We start from the raw sequence: 19448 nt of genomic DNA, 5'->3' as shown, positions 1-19448 counted from the left end.
GGTAATATGTATCTTGAACAGTGGGCTTATGTTTAAGAAACATCGGCGACAAATGAAAACTAAATCACTATAATTTACAAGATGATTGGAAAGAACTAATGAAAATAAACTGAATATTTAGTGTATAATGATATTAATTCCTGGAAAGTAATTCATGTAAATTCCTGGAATATAACTTCCTTTTTCAAAATATAAAAGAAAATATTTGCAATATAATTCGTTTTAGTAAAGCGCAAATCACAGAACAGGCTAGAACTATTATGCTTATGGGAGAAGGCAAGTAGCCAAACTCCTGTTCGTAATAATTTTTATTCGTTTTGAGTTTGATTTGAATATTAAATTTAGTTTTTACTCGTTTAAGATTTATTTATTCGTCTTTATTAGTACCTGTTTTCTCTTTCTGTGCACTATTGTTTCTTTTAATTTCTGTCAGATTTTGATATTTGGGTTTCATTTAGTTTTAACAGTATTTCGGGTTGTTTGAGTTTGAATTATCATAGGAATTTATTTCTACTTGTCTTAAATTTGATATGGGTCTTCACTTTTCTTTAAAAAACTTTTTTTTTGAGAAGTTTATTTTTCTTAATAAATTTCTGTTGTCTTTGGCTTCCAAAAATGCATTATTGGTTAATATAATGAATTTCCCGTCTCTAGTTTTCCCGTCTTCGTTGTAAGGATTAAAATATCTAATTCGAATTTATTAGTTTTAGTTTTAATAAGTGTCTTTTGATTTATTTCAACATCACCCTTAAAACTCCCTGAAAGTCTCAAATAAATGCCTTTTAACGATTCTTGGGGTTTTGCAGATATGCCCCTCTGACAACCGAGATGCAAATAGCAACTTTTGATTGAATACAACAATGGTAGCAACATTGGTCCTAAATGTTGTGAAGTTAAGACCCTTAACCACTCTTAAGATATTGCAGATATACCCTCTTGAAGGCCTGGATGCACATATTGGACGCAGTCCTGGTCTCTAGTAGAGGTAGTCGAAGTAGCAAGTAGTCAAACTTGCAAGTAGTCCCAAGTATTCCTAGTCGCAGTCGCAAATAGTTGCAGTCACTAGTAGTCATAGTTGCAGATACAGTAGTAGTAGCAATAGTAGTCCTTAAATTGTAAAGTTAATACCCTTAGCTGCTACTAAGACATTGCAGATATATTTTTTTAATAACAAGCATGCACATATTTTCTTTTGATTTAGCTTAATATCCCCCTAGCTTTCCCTGGAGTTTTACCTTAATAACCTTAGCCTTTTCTAACACACCTAAGATCAAACATTCCCACTCTTTCTCAATGATAAATCCTTTATGCAAACAATGGGCACATTGGATGATTTAAAACTTTTTCTTAAGGGGTTGTGGGGGGCGTGACATCTCCAGAGGAATGATCAGACTTAAGGGGGGTTTAAAATGGCCTACGGAGGTTCTTTGCCCTCGATGTACTTTTCAACATGCCCTGAAAGTTTTAACTTAATACCCTCGGATGTTCTTGATCTATTGCTTATTCATCCTTTATACAATCAGCATTCACATAGTTTATTTTGATTTTGTTCAACGTTCCCCGAAAATTCTTTGAAAGTGGTCACAAGAACATGTAGTAGTAGTTGCAAGTAGTTGTAGTCACAACCAGTCGCATTTCCAACCACATTAGTAGTATTAGTAGCAGTAGTAGTGTCCCTGAAAGTGCAACAAAAATGGCATGGGAGGGGTACTGGATACCCTTCAACCACTTTTCAACTTCCCCTTCAACATGTCCTGAAAGTTTCAATTTAGTACCCTCAGTTAAGATATTACAGATCCTCCTTTTGATAAACTGGATGTACTAAGGGCATTTTGGTTTAGTTTAACATACCCCTCAATATTCTTTCATAGTTTCATCTTAATATCTGTGCCATATCTGCGGGGGCTTGGCCGCAATCCTCCAATTACTCTTCTACTTCCCCTCAGTACCTTGAAAGTTTGCAACTTAATACCCTACAGTGTTCCTCAGATATTGCTGATAGTCTCTTTTGACAAGCAGCAAGCATATAGTGTTTTGATTGTGTTCGGTACTCTTCTCAACATTTCCTTAAAATGTATTCTTAAAACCTTAAACCTTTTTAGAAATTCAGGATCAAACATACCATGTTTTCTCAATAAAAAGCCTTATGTTTTAAGATTGAGCAACTAGCATAACGACAGTCCTTGCCCTCGGGGCTGTATGGGGTTATTTCAACCCTCGAGGCTTAGTTATTTGACCTTTGGATTATTTTGAACAGAATAGCTATTGAAAATTTTTATTTGTGGAAGGAGGACTGGCTGCCCTCGGATCACTTTTGACTGTTAGAAAGGGAACTAGAACTTTCAGTTTCCAATTAAAGAAGCCCTCTTCGAAATTCATACGACCACCTTTTCCCTTTGAAGTGGCTCTAGGAAAAGTAAGGATAATACATTGAATTCTGATGTATCTTTACTAGGCAACACTAGAGCGTTATCTCTCATTATTTATCACTAAATTGAAAACACCGGAACAACATTTTAGCTGTCATAAGTTCAATTTATATATAAAAATTTATTTGCTGTTTAAATATATACGTTGTATATTTACTTTAAATTGTTTTTTTGTTTTTCATTGCTTAAATTTAATGGTATTCTAATTTTCGAAAAAAAATAAAATTCAAATGGTTTTAGGTGGCTTATATAGTATGTATACAAGTTATTATTTGATAATAGCTTAGAATTTAAGTAATGGGCTGTACTTTATTTAGCACTTAGGTCTAAAAATAATTAAGATCAGAGGTAGCGCAATAGTACTGCCTAAGTGAATAATAAAAGGGGCTCTTTTGTTATTTTTTTCTGTATATTATCCAGGCAACTTCGTGTAAAAGGATTTGCCTTAGAAACTTCAAAGAAGTCTCATTCAATCTCAAATTGAAAGTCCTAGTACTCTTTTTAAGGGGTCAAAAAGGTTGGACGGCAACAGCCTCCCTTGTCCGTTAAAATTTTGGATAGCCATTTTATTCGAAATGGCCGAAAAATCTAATAGCTCTGCCCACAGGAATGGCATGACCCCAATAGCCCCTGATCTTGAGTTTATCCGAAAAGGTTAAGGTGATAATTTAGGGAATTTTGCGGGGTATGTTGAACGAAATAAAAAGACACTATGTACGTTCAGGTTATCAAAAGTGCGGGGTCTGGCTTATTCCCTGCAGAAGTTAAAAATACCCCGTCGGAAAATTCTGTCCGAGAAATTCTTCCTGAAAATTGCCCTCCACCAATGAAATTTCAACCCAAAATTTTCTCTAAAATTCTCATCTTAGAAAATTCTCCTACCTTGGACCCTCCCCCCTGCAACTCCTACTCCCTGGAATATTCTACACGAATTTAAAATCGACTAGCTAAATGGAAATTAAGACAAATAAAAAGATGGAAGAAAAGAGTGTAATTGTGCGTCAGCTGGTATGAAGAAAATGGTTCGTTATGCAGATGCCTGAAAGAGCGCATTTGAATGCCAAAATTGTCTAAATCTCCATGAGTTTTCAGACAAATATAGAAGGGTATGGAGAAGGCGGTTTAGGGATTGATATCTGATCCCCTTCATTTGGATTAAGCTAAAGTAAACCTGCTGCGGGGTGATACCTCCCTTTGTATTGCAGAAAAACAGTTTCAACAGTTATTTTAAAGCTTCATTTAACTAAACTAATTGGCCTCATCCAATAATATGTAAATGTGTATCAGAAATTATGAAGGAGGGTTAGTGGGTCATTATGTAGGGGGGATGGATTTTGATGCCAAACTCTCCTAACTCTTTTGAGCCTTCGGATATAGAAAGAGTTCTGAGGAGGGAGGAGTGTGAAATTAGTGCCGAATCCATTTTTATTCCAGGGAATATTTCGTATCTGCGACTTTATTATTAATAGTGGGGATGTGTGGGGGGGGGGGGTAGTAGTACTCACCCTATTGCGAGACTCTTTTTCCACGTAGTATAAAATATTACATTGACTTGTCCACCGGCATAGTTATTCTGAAAATTTCGATCCGGTGTCTTTGGAGAAAGTAAGAGCATAGAAAGGGGACTAGTTGCCCTCAAATATTCTTGTTCATTCAAAAAGGACTCGAAAACTTCTGATTTTTGTTTGAATGAGCCCTCTCCCAATGTACTAGGACCGTTGGTTTGATACAATCACCTCTAGAAAAAAAAACAAAAAACAAATAAACATGCATCCATGATCGTTACTAGTACTTACTACTAACAACTCACTGAAGCAACAAGCTGCTTAAGGTCAACACAGCTACGCAGGCTCATCCTGTATTCCAATTGATTTAAAGCCTCCTTCTTTAAACCATCCCAAAAAGTTTTCCACTTAATTTTTCCTTATGATATCCTCCCACGCCATTCGGGGACGACCTGTTTTTCGTTTGGTGCTATACGTTTACCCAACAAGGGCGATCTTGTGCAACCTGTCATCCTCATCCGAGGAACATGTCCAAACAATCTTAAAATTATCATTAGACAACTTTGGGGAAGAAAGGGGTGTGGGACGAGGGCTAGTTGTCCTCTAATTTTTTTGGTCGCTTAAAAAGGCAACTAGAACTTTCAATTTCCGTTTGAAAGCATCTTCCTTAGTTGTTCTAGGACATCATTTCTATTAGATCACCCCTGAAAAAAAAGCATCCATGATTTTTCTTATGGCGAAAAAAAGCAAAATTCCACATTTTTGTTTATAGGAGCTTGAAACTACTACAGTAGGGTTTTCTGACACGCTGAATATCATAGTGTTTTTCATTAAGATGCCCTGACTTTTAAGGAGTGGTTCTCCCTTTTTTTGAAAATCAGGCAAATTTTCTCAGGTTCGTAGTTTTAAAGAATAACACTATAAACTTGATTAATTTTATATGTTTGGAATCAGCATAATCAGCCAATTGTTTTGATACATCTGCTGGTATCGAAATTTCATTTTTGGAGTTTTGGCTACTATTGAGCCAATGTCGCTTCTTACTGACAGCTCTTTACTACGAACTGTCTGATGCTAATATTTTTTATTGGGACGTGGTGATTTTATTAGAATCGAGATATGAAGTGTATTGACTTTTCGCGATCTCCAAGATTGAAAAAAAACTAAAAGATTAAGAAAATTCATATGCGTTATGCTAAAATTAAAAGTACCTTTTTTTGGCAGGAACAAATACTTTTTGGTACAATTTTGAATCAATTTTTGTTCATTTTAAGTATTGATGTTGTTTCTTACTTTCAGTTGGAAAACCTTGTTTTTTAATTTAATTTCTAACCATTTTTTCAATCATGGTAAGAAATCCCCCCACCCTCCTGTGAAAAATTTTGTTATGAATATTAGCTTTTTTATTGGTTTGATGTATTTTTTTTACTTAAATTGAGAAATGAAGTTGATTAACTTTTCATGATCTCCAAGATAGATTCAGTCTACAGGACACCTTCTAAAAATTATTTTATCTAATGATATGTATTTTCTGATGTGATATGTTTTTTATTTTAACATAAAATCAATGGATCCCATATGTCCCTAAAGCTGCTGAAATTGATTTTATAAAGCATCAAGGCAACCAAACTGGATATGATCTGCCAAAACTAATTTCAGAGGTTTTGGAGGTCCACAAGGTATGATGATTATGGAGTCTGTAATTGATGATATAACTAGAAAGCTGAAAATGGACCCATTAGACATCCGATCTAGAAACTTGTATACTTCTCAAGATAAAACTCATTATAATCAAACTCTTGAAGGTTGTACTGTCAAAAAGTGTATTGATGAATGTATAAGTCAGTGCCAGCTTGAAGAAAGAAAGCACAGTATTCTAGAATTTAATAAGTAAGTTCACCTTTTTCTTTGCTTTTTGTTAGTCACTAGAACATTTTATTTGCTATCAATTGCCTATATTTAGAATATCTAGGGCAACAGTTCTTACAGATCAACAGTTTTCATCAGGTAGTAGCCCCACAAAAATTTCACAACGAGGCTCAAATCCGGCTAGGCAGCAAAGGAAAAAAAGGAAAACTAATTTGCGTAAGTTTTAACAACTCATTTTTAGAAATCTCCGTCTTCTTACAGTCAATTCTTACTTACACGTGCCTCTTTGTAGCGGATATGGAACCGAATATTTTTTATACTCAAATACATCACAAGCCAATAATAGGTACACCTACTTGCAAGAAATGCCAGCCCCTCATTGCAAAATATATATATATATATATATATATATATATATATATATATATATATATATATATATATATATATATATATATATATATTATTTATTTGTTCATTTGAAAACCCGTCACACAAAAGCAAGAAGACGGAGCAGTAAAAGAAAACAAAATAACAAATCAATAAAGACAACAATGAAACTCTTCGCAAAATACAAGACAAGCAAATGTACGAAATAAACAAGATTAAAATAAGACTTATGAGCGAACGAGTATAATTTACATAATATATGTGCGAAAAACAACTTCAAAACAGTGACATACTATATATGCTTCGGAACAAAAACGTTTAAACAACCCTACAAGAATTGTATTATTATTGTTATTATTATTGAAAAATATCGAAACACCCGTCACAACTAACCGCAAAACAAAATAGAGCATAGGAAAAAGAAAAACAGAACACATCATTGCTTAAGAATGTGGAACCAATCATTTAAATTCCAATCTATTTTTCTATTATGTTTCGCTATCCATCTGGCAACGGCAACCTCTTAGTCAGCAACCTTAAATTTCACAATAGCGAGTGAATTTCTATACCATGGAGGCAGATGAAGCAGATACTTGCAAAGCGAAAGAACATGGATCGGATTATACTCTTGTCAGTTCTAGTTTGGAGTTTCCAGAAGGGTGCGGTGTAGCGAATATGGGGAAGGGCCTCAGCATTATTTAGACTTGCTAGAAGAGGTCGGTTGAATCGAAGTTTATAAGATACAGTAGAAGCGTAAGCTTCTGAGATTCTACGTTGCATTTGTTCAAGAAGAAGTTTTCGGGTTTGTCGGATAGAAGAAGCAATGTGCAGACCAAGATACATAAGGTGATCTATAGGTTGAACAGAGCTAGATCCAAGCGCGATGGAAGGGGCAAAGGAATATGTTTTCGAGTTTAACAGGACAATTTCAGATTTGGAGGAGTTGAATTCAAGCCCAACTTTCTGATGTTCCCCTTCAAAAATTCCAAAAATTTTGGTGATGCATTGAAGAGTTCGACTAAGGTTTAGGATTTCATCAACATAGCATATCAAGGATAGGTTTACAGAGGACAAAATCAGTGAAGGTGGGCACAGACCTTACGCTTCCAGCACATAGTTATTAAAAAGGTCAGGAGAGGGGACAGCTCCTTAACGGGCCCCTTTCTTGACAGGAATAATTTGTCTACTTGGAATCGGGGGCATACCTTTATCTGGGGATAGTTTCAGGCGGATTTGTAGTCTTAAATATAATTCCCGAAGGGAACGAACAATGACCAGATTTAATCCGCGCTTACCAGCTTTAAGAAGTCTCTCTGCATGGATAACAGAGTCAAATGCACGTGTGACATCATATCCCCCCAAAACAGGACTTTCTCCAGACGACTCCGCATCAATCAGGGCATTTGCAACAGCGGTTAAAGTGTCAGAACACCTGGTGCCTCACTTGAATCTGAACTGGTGTGAAGGGGTACAGCACGCTTTTTCAAGTACTCTGATAAATAGTAGCTCAAAGAGCTTGCATAGGGATGTAGCTACAGTAATAGTGCGGAATGATGAACAGTGGACTTCAGATTTCCCTTTTTCAGAGATAGGAGTGAGATCTCGGATGCACAAAGAAGAGGGAACGATAGCCTGAATGAAAATCATCTGCATAAGCAGAGACATTTGAGACGTAAGCAGTATTCTCCTTATTTCAAGGTAATCGCACTAGCTTGGTCAATACCAGATGAAAGTTTCGATTTTAATTTTTGGATGACATCTTCAACAGCACGGGTACTGATTACGAAACCTTCGTCGGGTTAAGCTTCCAAAAACTGATCCAGAGCTACTTCATAAGATTGCTCTATGATTGGATCATGGGCAGAAAACTCAGATTCGTAATATGCATACCATTCAGCTTCTGGAATGTCAGCTGAGAACGGTGACGATGAAAGGGGTGCTGTGGAGGAGACAAATTTAAATAGTATATTTCGATCTTGTTTTGCACGAGCAGAATAGCTATTAATAAGATCTCTACGACTTCCGCTTCGTAGAGATCCGTATGTCATTCATATGTCCCGTAGTAGGAAACCCACACTCTTTCCATATAGAAAACTAAAACTTTGCTTGTCCACATGAAGTAAAAAGATCTAGATTTTTGGACGTTCCTGGAACAATTCCTTTGAAGACACGTTGCATGGTGACAGCTTGTTTTTCGGCAAAGCGCAGGCTATGACATATTTCTGCCCAATATATATCAAGACAAATCAGGATCTCATTCTTCGGCAATTGGAGTGACTTTTGGATGAGGTAAAGTGGTACATTTACTTAGAATCGAGTTGACCGACTTAATGAATTAAATTTGGTCAATCTTTGACCAATCACGACGATACCGCTGCGCTGAGGAATCACGTGCTAGTGGACTATTTTGAGAAACAGAAGATGGCACACCGATAAATTAAGCTATAGGTAAGTGGTCAGAAAGCTGATAATCAAACATAACATTAACTATATTGGTGGTTAGATTTGACGATGCAGCAACGGGGTCCAGATTAGAGGTTTGGAAAGACGTCTGAATATAGGTAAACTCGGACATTTTATCTAATACACGCCAATAATCACTAAATAACCCCTTAACTATAGTAGTATGGGAGACGACTGAGAATCTGGTTCAGACAAATTACAATTAGTGTCTCCGGCAATAACGCAAGATAAACCTAGATACTGATTTTTTTTCTACACAAGAACCTAACTTTTCACATGATAAAGCAAATAATCGCTCTGACTGATCGTTGGAGTAATCAGTAGGCAGATACACATTAATATAAACACAGGTGTCGACTCTCACGGCTAATTAATGAATATTTAGTTCGAACAATCTTGAACGGAAAGCCAATTTACCGAAAGTAATAAGTCCACCAGAGGGTCTGCCATTCAGTTTTCTATCAGGCCAAGAGTACGACGTTATGCCATCAAGAGTAAGTATGTTGATACAATATTTAGTAACAAAATTTTCCTAGCGGAAAATCACTTTATAACTGGAGCGAATTTCTTGGCATGGAATATCAGGCGTTGAATTTTGATCGATGGAGCCACATTTATAACACAGTGCACAGTTCTTACAATTCACGGTGAGGTGACCGATTGCATGACAATTGAAGGGGCGACGTGGTAGGAACATGAAATCAAGCATCTATACAACTTTCATAGATGCTTTCAGAAACTTATCAAGATCAGTTCGAGACAGAAAGTTCAGTTTAGATGTTCTGGACTTGCCAAATTGTACTGTTTTAGTGCACCTGAGGATTAGCTGTTTCAGCGACAGTTCGTTTAAATCTTCTGGGACTCGCTTAATCGTCACGACAAAAGCAGGCTCATTGAAGAAAATGTTGATCGATTATTCGGTGTGGTTAAAAATTTCAACTATCTGGCTCGTGGTTTTCTTGGACCAAGCCACAAGCTTCCACTCGTCATTAGATCATCCTTGGCATACGAAATAATCCGAGTTTTTATATCCAGCTCACTATGAAGGGTCTTCTTAGCTTGTAAAACTGCATCGTTTTCGAAACATTTCAAGCACTTGAACAAAAAGTTCAGAACGGGGCTGAACACCAGTTTTTCGGTCATCTTATTTCACTTGTAAGCAGCCACAATCCAAATCGTAATCCATAAATCAAAGTCCAGAAACGGTCGTTCGTTTGGTAATGTAATGGAGACGTCATATGGTAGCAACAATAATTCTATTTAGGTCAAGACCTATAATCCTTTGCCAAATATTGTGAAATTTCAGGGATTAAATTCACTTAAAAAACTTACTGGTTTGATAATGAAATATCCAGTTTAGACCAGGCGTGTTCAAAATCAACTCTGAATAAATAACTTCAATTTATATATTGAACTCTATAATATATATATATATATATATATATATATATATATATATATATATATATATATATATATATATATATATATATATATATATATATATATATATATATAGGGAGAGAGAGAGAGAGAGAGAGAGAGAGAGAGAGAGAGAGAGAGAGAGAGAGAGAGAGAGAGAGAGAGAGATTTAAAAACAATAAGAAATTAAATTAAAAAAACAAGTTTTTTCAACTGAAAGTAAAGAGCATTATTAAGACTTAAAATGAACAGAAATTATTACGTATATTATTACGTATTACGTAATACAGAAATTACGTAACAGAATATTACGCAACAGAAATTATTACGTATATGATAAAGTTCGAATTTTGTTCCAATTCTTTAAGAATGACCCCTGAATCGCAAAGGCTATTTAATTAGAATAAATAGATCCTTTGAAATTACTAAAAATACTTAAGCGTAAAGAGGGAGGTATTGAGGAGAGGACAAACCCCCTCATGTACCTAATAATTTCTGTTCCCTTTAAGTTTTAATGTTGCTCCTTACTTTCAGTTGAAAAAACTTGTTTTTTTTATTTTATTTAATCAAATAAAATAGCCGTCTTTGTCCTGGGTGAGGGGCCGCTGCCCCTCCCCTTGTTTTTCTGACATAGAATTCATACATTTTTACACTCCTTAGGTACACCTTGCCCCACCCCACCCCTGATTATGAGGTCTATAACCACTATTGATCTAATACTAAACTAAGTTCATAATCCAAACATAAAAGAATCCCCCCTCCCAGTTGATAACTGCTCCTGTGGACAGTTTCACCTAGGAAAATTTTTCCCACGAATAATCCCTCTCCCACGGACAATATTTTCGGTACTTATCGGTTATATAATAGACACTCGGGAAGTGAAGTTTGATTAATACTAATGAAAAGAAACAAAATATGATAGCTATATAATAGTTTAGAAACAAGTTTGGGCTATATATTTGCACATTAGGGGGATGGGTGGGGGTAAATTATAACATATATTAAATGCGTAAACTAACCATTGCTGTATTTAATATATGCTATGCTTTACCCTTACCCCCCCCCCCCTAATATGCAAATATATAGCCCAAACTTTTGATAAAGCTAATGAAATAAAACAAAATATGATGAAAATATAATACTTTATTAGGAAAATTGTAAAATTACAACTTAGAACTAGGTACCCAGAACGCAGAAATGTCGTTAAGAATCGTGTTAAAAGGAGGTCTTCCTTCTGCCTTTACTGCAGCCCGCAACAAGTAATCAACTAATGACTGTAAATGATGGCGGGATGTACCTCGGTGCCGTTTATTAAGCCACTTTACAGAGCCCCACATTCTCTCTACTTTTTTCAAATTGACAACTTTCAAACAGGGCCTAGTGTTACACTTCCAATAATGTAGCTTCTCATAGGAGTACCAAGTCATGGTGTGTCCATTGATGCATTTTTTTTTTGTTTTGGGCAACAACCCCTTATCCTGGAGAAATATAATTGCCTGTTCTTCGATTCCTGGCAAATCCCAAATCTTAACTTGGACATCCATGGTGAGACACTATTTTCTATTACTAGTCAAAGCAAACTAACCGGCTATTATCCCATCCGATCTTTGCCATCCAGATGATAAACAGTATAAAAAAGTTACTTTACCAGTTTCTTGTGTCGAAATTTTATAGTGTCTATTATATAACCGATAAGTACGATATTTTCCATCTTCCATTACAATTCCAACCGAGCTGACAATTCCCCGGAACACCTCCAAATGTAAATTAGAGTCGGCAGAGAAAGTAAGACACATAAAAAAGATTTCATTTGGGATTTTTGTTTTATTATTTATGTCATAGTTTCTGTCACTGTTTTAATCAAATGCTTCGGCGGTTTTAAGCCTTGGCAGGCGGGAGAGTGGTTGTATTATTTTACACTATGATGGTGTACCCCCCCCCCCCCCCCCCTTCATTACGATGTTTAAAACCGCTACTGATGAAATTTTAAAGCAAGTTATAAATCCAAACCATTACTTATAAATTATGTACTCAATTGCTTTAGATTAATTCATCATTTGCCAACCTTTTTTTCCTAGTCGTTTTTATGTGATTATCTTAACTGCCAAACTCAGATGAAAGATGTTTTAACCCGTTCTAGCCTCGGGTATGTCTCCAGCCAGGGGGTGTAAAGTGGAGCTACGTAAAAATGTGGAAACAAAATAAAAATTGAATTTGTTCCATAAATAAATACACAATTAGCAATTCGGATTAGAAAGCGGAAAAGTTTGGATACTGAAAATAAAAGAAGAGCTAAAATTTGAAGTTAACTTCGACTTTGTCGCTTTTATTCACGACCTGCAAGATACCAAAATGTAAAAACACAAAATAATCGAAGAGGAATACATTTAAAGAATTTAGAGTTTTCAATATGGTCAATTGATTTTTAAGATTTTTTTTTAGTTTATAGTAGTTCCGATTTTTTCAAATTTTCCATTTTTTACACTCCAGACCTTTTTCAAAAAAAAGCTACCAGGTATCACTTTAGATTTTTTTTTTCTATTTCCTAGGAATTAAACCAGAAAAAAAGAAACCGGCCAAATTTTAGATCCTTTTTCAAAGGCCGCTTGTGCAAAAATTTATTTTGGTGACATATCGGGTCAGAAAGCAAGATATCTTTTCAAAGGATAGGAAAATTAACATTGCAACGAATTTAGTGCCTTTCACCTTAAACTGTACTGTTGCAATTGAAAAGGACCCAAAACATTAGAAAATTTTTGGTCAGCTTTTCAAAAGAAAAGGTTTAAGAATGGTTGCATGGAGAATTAGTGTTCGCCAGTCTGACCTTCTCAGGTGTCGTACCACAGTGATGAATCTGTAATCGGGCTATAAGGATTAGCATCACAGTGAAAAAGCCCACTTTTCTCTTAAAAAACGACTAGAATCCACGATGCAAAAAAGTTCTTTTAATGGAAAAATTTGAGGGATCGAGTTAGTCCTAAACAGGTGTTAAACGCTTTTAAAATATTATAGCTGGAAATAAAGGTTTTAATTCTAATTATCCATCGGATGACTTACAGATTTTTCTTGAAAGTTCAATTACTCTCATTTCAGGACCTTGCTAACTTAAATGTTAAAAGCGCATTTTGTTCCATCCTGATTTACATATTGCCGTTTGACGGGCAAGGAAAATAAACGAAGAATAAAATAAAATATAGAATAAGAATTTGAGAAAGCTTGTGAGAAAAGCTCCTTAGAAGCTTTCCTCAAGATGTAGGCATTGGGGTAGTGATGCTTGTAATTGAATTGTTTTTGAACGATATCTCTTTCACAGATCGAGCCGGTGGAAAAAGAGGGGCTTGAGTCTCATTCCAACTAAATATGGAATTGCATTTACTGCTACATTTATGAATCAAGCTGGTGCGCTGGTCATGGTTTATACTGATGGATCTGTTCTTCTCAGCCATGGTGGAACAGAAATGGGACAAGGATTACATACGAAAATGATTCAGGTAGGAGTATTTGCGGTCTGCTACTACTGCCACTACTTAGAACACACTATAGAACCGTGCCAATTAAGACCAACACAGCTGCACACATTTCTTCACTATCCCCATCTATTCAAAGCTTCCCTTTTACACCATCCCAAGTAATTCTCATTTCCTATAAGTTTTTCTTACGACCTCTTCCCACTTCATTAGGGGACGACCTGCTTACAATCTTTGGATTGAAATGAGTATATAGGGTCTAAGTCCAAAAAATTGAATTATTAATCCATAAAAAATAAAAATTCTAAAAAAAAAATCTGCTCCCTGGTCCCAAATGAAGAATACCGGAGTTTTTCTCTCCGATATATTTGTTTTTAATCAAAAACTCCTGTTGTATGTATGACTTTTTGTTACTTTCTATTCTAGAAACTTCTCAATTTATGTAGATTATAATCGTATTTTTAGTAGGAGAAAATTACTTTAGATAGAATGAAACTTATAGAATAGGTATAACGTCTAGGAACTGAGACTTTTATCAACGCTTCGTAACGTTTTGCTCAGGAACTTTAACAGACAAGAGAGACTACGGAAAACATTCCCTCTCGGAACTTACAAGTGAAAAAATATTGAATCAGAATGTTATTATGGATGAAAACTAATTTCTCTTCTGTAGATATTTGTAAATCATTAAAGAAGGGATGGTGCCTCAGACATGGTCTCTTAATTATCATTTCGATTAACCCTTCCCAATCTCAGGGTTTTTGAAAGTTTTTATGGAACAATTGGAGCCTATTGAAATTCACAGCATTACATTAAAACCCTTACAGAGCACGTAAAATTTGCGTTTTGTTTCCTCTAGCGGCATCATTTTACATCTGTCACTGTGGAGAATGTGGTCCATCAGTCTCATTTGCAAAAAAACAGGAATCTCCCTGTTTTCACCACTAGTCTAAAAAAGAACGTTGGACCCTGAGGCTCAGAAACTGGACCGGCGAGTCACAACTTTGAACGACGAGTCTTATGGAAGTCTGTTTTTTGTGACAAACAAACATAATATTTCGTACTTTTTTTCTGGTAGCCCTTTGCATTTTTCAACGGAAACTTATTTTTTAGGCTTCCTTTAGATGCACTGTTTTTGGCTGTAGGTTTAGTCATTCGGAACGTAGAGTGCTCTGAATAGGTGGACATAGGGATATATTGACAGAAGATGGCCAATCTAGGAGGAAGTGCTTGATTTGATGAGCCGAATCACTTCAAAGATGCTAGTTGTGGCATTTTGGGTTAATTAACTCCAGATTATAGTTGATAATTGAATAATAGGGTATACGATCGCTTTTGAACAAACTTACGTAGGTTAGGCAACGACTTTTTGGACAAATTTACGTTAATTTTAAAGAAGAAACTTGAATCAGATGAAAGTAAGGAGCAATATTAAAACTTAAAACGGACAGAAATTATACAGTATATGAGTGGGGCTGCCAGCTCCTCAACTCTTACTTTTTACATTGAAGTCATAAGGTTCTTTAAGAGCACATCTGGTTAAAATCCAACGATCCTTGTGTATAGCTGTCTTCCTTAATGAATGGTGACAAAAAGTCAACCTTTAGCGTGAAGAGCAAAGGTAGAGAAAGGGGCTGCCACCTTGTTATATGGAAATAGTTCTGTTCGTTTTCAGTTTTAATGTTGGTTCTTACTTTCAGTTGAAAAGAATCGTTTTTAATTTAATTTCTGACTGTTTTCAAATCAAGCTAATGTAAAATATTCTCTGTAAAATGCCCCCCGGAAAATTTCCTCATTACAGCGAATTCTCGCTGTAACACCCCTCTCCCCTTAGAAAATACCCCAATAAATGGCGTATATTTCATGATTATATGTTAACAATAGTCCCCGGGGACTATGGAGGCTCGTATCATCCACAAAAGCAATTGGACGTTTCAACTTTGCTGAATTCGAATGGCTGTCTCTAAGTTGTGATCAGATGTCTTTGGAAAAAAAGGTGGTGTGGGAGGGAGTCTAGTTGCCCCTTCACCAGTATTTTAGTCCCTTGAAATGGGTATTAGAACTTTGGATTTCCAATCAAATGGGTCCTCTCCCAATCTCTTAAGATCACTTTTATGGTCACTGGTTTGATCTGGGAGGGGGGAAAAACACACACAAAATACATATATTAAAAATAAATAAAACACGGACACTTTGTTTTTCTTCTGGCAAAAATGCATAAAAAAGAATAAAGCAAAGACACATGGTTTTTCTTTTGACAAAAATGCAAAATTCCACATTTTTGTATATAGGATCTTGAAATCTCTATAGTAGTTCTCTGCTTCGTTCAGTCTGTTGGTATGACTTTCAATATGATAAGTATGATCATATTGAAATATGACAATATGATGGTATGAAACCAGACGCAGGTGCCTGTAAAAATTGTGGTTGCCTATATTAACCTGTACTATTCACAAATTATTTCGTGTTTGAAAAACGCCGAGTCTCTTGTGCTGTCCCTTGTAAACCATTTAGGTTAGGGACTCGTCAACCTGTGTGGAATAATGATACAGAGTTGAAGTCGATTAAGAACCGTGCAAAGTTATGGTTGCGTATATGGTCAGAATGCGGAAGGCCTGCTTCTGGTGTTGTTTTCAGTATTAAAAATCGCACTAAATCTGCTTATAAGAAACACCTTCGTTCAGTCTGATTCGGGGTCTTGATTTTCCATCAAATCCAAGTGATTGGAAGAATGTTTTAAATTCTAGTAAAATTATTAGTGATGGTCCTGGCAATTATATTTCTAAGTCAGCTTGGGAATCGCATTATACTGCTATTTTTTCCCGGATTAATAATGCAGTTCATTCACGTTTTTCAGCTGTTTTGAAACGTGTGCTACCGTCTGCTCTATCTCAGCAGGATATATTACCGATATCCGCTGATTCAATTTACCTGGCTATTAAAAGGCTTAAGTCTAAGTCAGTTGACACCGATGGAATATCAGTGAATTATTTAAAACCTGATTGCCCCCCTTTAATATCACATTTACAACTACTTTTTCAAATGTGTTTGTGTTGTTCTGTCGTGCCAGACAGTTTCTTGTGTGGCACAGTTACTTCTATTTTAAAAAAGGGGGAAAGATCCATTTTCATGTTCATCTTATCGTCCTATCACTGTTTCTTGTACCTTAAGCAAAGTCCTTGAGTATTTACTTCTCCCTTCTATAACAGATAATATAAATTTTAGAGTTAACCAGTTTGGTTTTAAGCGTGGTCTGGGATGTCAGCATGCCCATAAAGTTCTTTCTACACTGCTTTCTGACGCTTCCTGGAAGGGATATGATCTTTATTTTTGTTCTTTAGATCTATCTAATAATAATTTATTACAAACCCGCTTATAAAAAAGAAGCATGAAGAAGCGGAGCAAAACAAAAGAAAAGAGAAATTAAAGACGAAAACAAATCAACCGAACATAATAATCACTAAATACAAACAAATCACACTTCAACTATCAAGCAAAAAAGTCGCTGGGAAATCAAATAATAGTGCCCTGTGTTTCACGAGAGCTTGTTTTTCAAAATTCGGCATGAACTCAACAGGATCAGGTATATGATACTTTTCTAGCAGACCAGTGTTACGGAGGTAAAGTGGCAGACCAAGCAGAAACTTTAAATATTTGCAAAAGCCTGAACGGATTCGCAACATATCCGAATTCGATAGCCAATGCCAAACGGGTGAGATGTAGTGAGCAAAGGGAAGAGCGACGGCACGATACAACCTAGCAAGAATATGCTTATTAAATTTAAACTTCAGAGCTGCAAGTTTAGCATACCCAGACCGAAAACCCGACAGAACCTGGTCAACAAAAAGAGCACGCGAGCTTCTGAGGTCGCTTCCATATGTGATACCTAGGTACTTCAACTTGCGGCTTGGAAGTACTACTTGCCCTGCAACGGTAACACGGGTAGCCTCGCGACGGGCAACTTCAGACGGCGCACGCGGGGGTTCAAATACAAGAAATTCTGTTTTAGCAGGGTTAATAACCAGACCAATATTAGTATAACCTCGACTTAGGAGATCGATATTAGCTTGAAGGTTACAAAGCGATGTGCTCACCAGTAATATGTCGTCGGCGTAGCACAGTAGGCTCACATCCATACATTCAGTGTTAAAACCACCGTTAATCTTTTTTGTTACCGACGAGGTTAGTGAATTGAAGAGTACAGGGCTTAAAACCGACCCTTGACGCAGTCCCCGGTGAAGCTTAATCGGTTTCGACAGGAATTCACTACTCAACTTAACACGGATAAGGCTACTCGAATACCAGTGCCATAGGACGGCCGCTACATGTGGGTTCACACCTTGGTGCAGCAGGTTCAAAATTAACTTTGAATGAATTACCGAATCGAACGCCGCGGACACATCTACTGCACAAATTAAAAGAGTCCGTGATTGATTCTGAGCTTTCGATACTATACGCGTAAGGAGGCGATGTGCAAATGCACAACCGAGGTGGCGACGGAACCCGAATTGTCGATTGTCAATTTTACACTTGCGTAACAGCTCAGGTAACAGAAGTCTCTCTAACACTTTGCTTAATGTACTAGAAACTGTTATAGGCCTATAGCTAGAGCAGAGGTTACGATTTTTTCCCTTCTTCAAGACGTTAGACACAATACCTAGGGCAAACGACTTAGGGACTGCACCAGAATCAAGGCACATTTGATATAGCAGCGTCAAGTGCTCAATGAGCAGAGGTGAGCTACAGCGGAGGTGTTCAGTCACAATTCCGTCGTGCCCGGGAGCCTTGCCCTTTCTCAGCTGCTTAATAACCTGGAGCACTTCGCCTATTGAGACGGTAAAATAGTTCCGTTGGCTCAAGAGGGACGCAAAAGCTCGTGAGAGCTCGCTATCACTTTCGGTTGTTAGTTGGGCATGTTTGATCCCAAAAACTTCACTATAGTGTTTTACCCACTGCTCCTCAGGTATGTTACTAGCAGGGTTTGTCACTGGTTTAGACTGTCTAAAAGACTTCCACATAGATACAGGATTATTTGCTGCTTCTTGGGAAGCAAGTTCGGCTTCGGCAGCTTTAAGATCACTTACAGACTTATTATAAGTTTTTTTCGTGTTGCGGAACTGCTCAAACACTACACCTGACCTAGGCCTCTCGCAATCGCGCCATAATCTCAGCCAAAACTTAGCACGAGCTTTGGCTTGCCTTACTTTAGGAGAGCGACTCCAGCCAGGCTTGCTGATTCCAGGTTTAAAACGGCGAGTGGGTACAGAAGCCTGCTCAGCCGTTTTCATTGCATGTATAATCTCAGTACAATAAATGTCTAGTGCTACCAAATCACTCGAGCCATGCATCAAGAGCTGAAAGGGAACTTTTATCTTTCCGAGAATCTCATCACATGTCTGTTTATACTGGTCGGCGTTTATTTTATTCCACTCAGTCTTGGTAGCATAAATTTGGGGCTTATTCGGCCTACACGGGAAGAAGTTAGCCTTAAAGCACAAGCCAAGGTGATCACTTACTGTGTGCTCAGAGTCCACGGAGACTGGAGCACCTAGAGAGAAGTTACATAGCACATGGTCAATGTTTGTCGTTGAACCGGAATTATGGATGTACGTATATGCGTCAGTCTTTTCACAGAGATCATACCCAGCTGGGATTACTGAGAAGAAGATTTCGGAGAGCTTATTTGATGGGTTCGTTAAGTCGCACTGAAAGTCACCGCAGACTAGCACTCTTCGATTGCCCAGCCTAATAAGTAAGCGCGAGAGGCGGCCACAAGCTTCCGAGAACCGTTTTTCGGAAGAGAGGGTGTTTAGGTTTGTTGGTAGATAAACCGTGATCAGAACAAAACCCCCGGGGCCAGGAAAATCTACAGCGAGGAAGAACTCACACGATTCCAGCTTTTG

At 36.9% G+C, this 19448-nt stretch overlaps 1 protein-coding gene across 2 annotated transcripts in view; it reads left to right on the top strand.

Moving 5' to 3' along the window:
- Positions 1 to 19448, top strand: part of LOC136029422 (xanthine dehydrogenase/oxidase-like) — a 135913-nt gene that overhangs the window by 83518 nt on the left and 32947 nt on the right. For both annotated transcript variants that reach the window (XM_065707797.1, XM_065707796.1), the window contains exons 19-20: positions 5594 to 5824; positions 13392 to 13569. In XM_065707797.1, the coding sequence (XP_065563869.1) occupies positions 5594 to 5824; positions 13392 to 13569 (409 nt within the window). The remainder of the gene's footprint in view (positions 1 to 5593; positions 5825 to 13391; positions 13570 to 19448) is intronic.

The sequence above is a fragment of the Artemia franciscana genome, chromosome 7 (genome assembly GCF_032884065.1).
Source record: "Artemia franciscana chromosome 7, ASM3288406v1, whole genome shotgun sequence".
In the NCBI taxonomy this organism is placed as follows: domain Eukaryota; kingdom Metazoa; phylum Arthropoda; class Branchiopoda; order Anostraca; family Artemiidae; genus Artemia; species Artemia franciscana.
Note: the sequence above shows the minus strand (reverse complement) of the source record. Positions and strands in the feature narration are given on the sequence as shown.